Consider the following 3030-nt stretch of genomic DNA (forward strand, 5'->3'; position numbering starts at 1 on the left):
GTTGTATCTGTGTACTTCACTAAACATTATTAGTTCCCTAACAGTACATTTGAACACTTAACTAACTTCTGGAACTTGTCTATGATGAGCACACCAACCTCCTATTTTTACATTAGAACACTCCATGGATATGTAATAATAAGAATGTAAAGTGTTGTACTAGCCCATAAACTGCTGTCAACTTGCCTGCAGCTTTAAGGATTAACAAGACAGTTCAGTAGTTTGAATGAAAAACCTTCAACCCCATGACAGTAGTCCGACAGTTTTGCAGCAGTTATCACTGCACAGACAGAAACCGAGCACATTTCATTAAATACAAAAATCTTTTATTCCACAAGTAGCAACATGAGAAATGCACAGTCAGTAGTATCAGTCTGTAGGTACTCAAATGTACCCAATGATGTCATTGCATATGATGGGCTGTCGGCTGCCTGTCTTCATGAGAGCAGTGAACCGGTAGAAGTCAGAGTCCGGTTGATGTAGTCCTGTGTGGGACTGGTGAAAGAAAGGTTTGAGAGACTGCATCCCTACAGGACAGGACATCCGTTTGGAAGCCTCAGCAGCCCTGCTGAGCTTTGAGGAGTCTGCTGGCCTTGGCCTCATCTCCACACCTTTAGACATCCCGGCCAGCCTCCGGCGCATATTACCCAAAATGTCTTTGGCAAGACGTCGTCCTGCGCTAGGTTTTAGTTCTGCAGGCTCAGGGCAGTCTGGTAGGTCCATCCAGTTCTTTATTAGATCAGCAAAACTGTTGTCCCCCAGAACCAGAGGTTGTCTGTTCCTGCTGCGGCTCAGCAGCGAGGTTGTCCAGTCCTCTGGATCACTGGCTTCAAACGAAGTCCAGCGCTCTAAGCAAGCATCGGATGTGGATTTTGGACGGATACGACCAGAGGGTCCTCTGTTTGTGCGGAGACATGCAGAAGAGGAGACCCGCACATTTCTAGTCCTCCTCAGTACCACACCTTCATCCTGCCAAGAAGCCTCAGAGTAACCAGAGTCAAAGTCTACACTCTTCTCACTGCCGGGGGAGCCCTGTGCCAGCCGCTCATGCTCCTGCTGCTCTTCCTCCTCTTCCAGCGGGCTGGCCAGGCAGCAGGCAGAGTCATATGTGCTGGCTTCACTGGTGTCAGAAACACGTAGACGAGTGAGCCGCTCCTGCTGTGCCCTCTGTTTCCAGAGCCGTGTTACAGCAAAAGAGGGAACACATGGTTCACTCAGTGGCCTTGGCCTGCTTATCTGCTTCAAGTCCTGCAAGGATCTCATCATGTACTGCACTTGGTCCCGGAGGCAGTCTGTAGACTCTCCTAAACACAGCTGCACAATGACACAAAGACAGAGTTTAAAGTCAGTATTTACTGGAAAACAACTTAAATAAAGAGAAGTTATGGTCACATGTTGCAGCAGAGCTGTTAGGCTGCCTTCCAAAATATCCCATCATGCCCTGGCCAGTCTAGCTGAGGCTTGAACGGTTCCTTGTGTTATTTCCAGAACTCGGCCAATAAGATTTTTACCAGCTGAGATCACTCTGCTCTATGGCTGTATAACAAGTGAGGTATTTCTGACAAACCTCAGAGCAGAGCTTAATGGAGACCGTCCCAGAAAACGAACAAGTAAGAATTCAGAGCACAGGATGCACATTTTTATTCTGGGAAAACTGCCTGCCGACTAATGTTAGAGGGGAAGTTTGAACAAAGTAAAGCTGAGTGTGGAGTGGAGCGTGCAGGCTCACATATCCTCTCCGGACCCCTCTAACTCACAGGATGTTGACTGGTGTGTATTATAAAGCAGGAAATGACTACACCAATTTGGAATCACACATGTAGACATAATGAATCATCTTCCAGCTCCCCACTTCAGCCTCATCAAAAAAAAATGAATTAAAAAAATAAATAAGACCAGCTTGTCACGTTCTATTAAAAAAAACATCTTTGTTATCATTTTTGGTTTGTCGAACCTCTCTGCCCTGCTGCTGTTTGCCTTATAGGTGCAGTGAGGGTACGACAATGCCATGATGTTATCACAGCTGTGGGTGCTGAACCATTTGGCCCCTCGGGGAGACTTATCTGACATACAGAGACATCCACAGTGAGGCTCTGTGGTCAGTCTGTCACTTTTTATAATGCCCTGTTCTTCTTGGCTGCTTTCACACAATTGGGGGAGAAGGTGATTCACCCAGTTGTATGCATATGGCAAGGACGGTTTGAATTAACAGTGGATTTAAGGGATTAAAACCCTAGTGTTGAAATCTTCTTTAAAATGTCATGCAAACAGTAAAAAAAGCTGCAGCAAAATACACCTGAAAACATCCAAATTCATAAAAACAGAGACTTACCATTGCTGGTGACACAATGTGTTGAAGATCTAATCTCTCTTAGAATTATCTGAAACCAAACAATAAAATGCATGTCGTAAAGTGAGTGTTAATATCACTACAGACACATGTAATAGTGTTATAAATACGCACCTTTGCATTTAGTTCAAGTTAATCCCAACTCTAAAGATTTTTGCAGCTGTTCGGGGGGTGATAGTCTCTCTGTGTCCTCTCTCCTCTGAACCAGATGAAGGTCTGTCAGAGAACTTTGACGATGCTGAGTTTACAGCTGCAGCCAATCAGCGCAGCGCATCGAACAACCAGCCAATAGTAATCCGCCTGAAACAAGATACCGCTAAAAAAAAAGGTCCTACTGTAGCTTATAGGTAAATTGAGCCATACAGGGTCCGCATCCACATCTGGGGAGATTAGAAACTAGACAAACATTAAATCGATTCACACTCTTATTTTCAGCACTATAAAATATTACGACACATTGACAGTGGAGGCTGTATTAATAAATAGTGTAATTTAACACGTGGTGGTGTGGTCTCGATAAAAAAAAGCTACATCAATGCAATAAACGCCACTTTTGTGAAAGTTGTCTCTTGCGCCTCTCCTACTGAAAGCTACATAGCGCCACCTGGTGGACTTTGCAGTCATTGACCAACAGAGCAATGCATACAGTCCTTTCACAGCTACACTGTAAATGGGCCTTT

At 44.7% G+C, this 3030-nt stretch overlaps 1 protein-coding gene across 1 annotated transcript; it reads right to left on the reverse strand.

Moving 5' to 3' along the window:
* Nucleotides 1-309: 309 nt before the first annotated feature.
* inka1b (inka box actin regulator 1b) lies at nt 310-2555 on the reverse strand. The gene is made up of 3 exons (XM_028406372.1): nt 2465-2555; nt 2333-2381; nt 310-1314 (listed from the first exon to the last, which is right to left on the reverse strand). The coding sequence occupies exons 2-3, from the start codon at nt 2333-2335 to the stop codon at nt 385-387; spliced, it is 933 nt and encodes a 310-aa protein (XP_028262173.1). The 5' UTR covers nt 2336-2381; nt 2465-2555; the 3' UTR covers nt 310-384.
* Between the last annotated feature and the right edge of the window lie 475 nt (nt 2556-3030).

This window comes from Parambassis ranga, chromosome 5, assembly GCF_900634625.1.
Source record: "Parambassis ranga chromosome 5, fParRan2.1, whole genome shotgun sequence".
NCBI lineage: Eukaryota > Metazoa > Chordata > Actinopteri > Ambassidae > Parambassis > Parambassis ranga.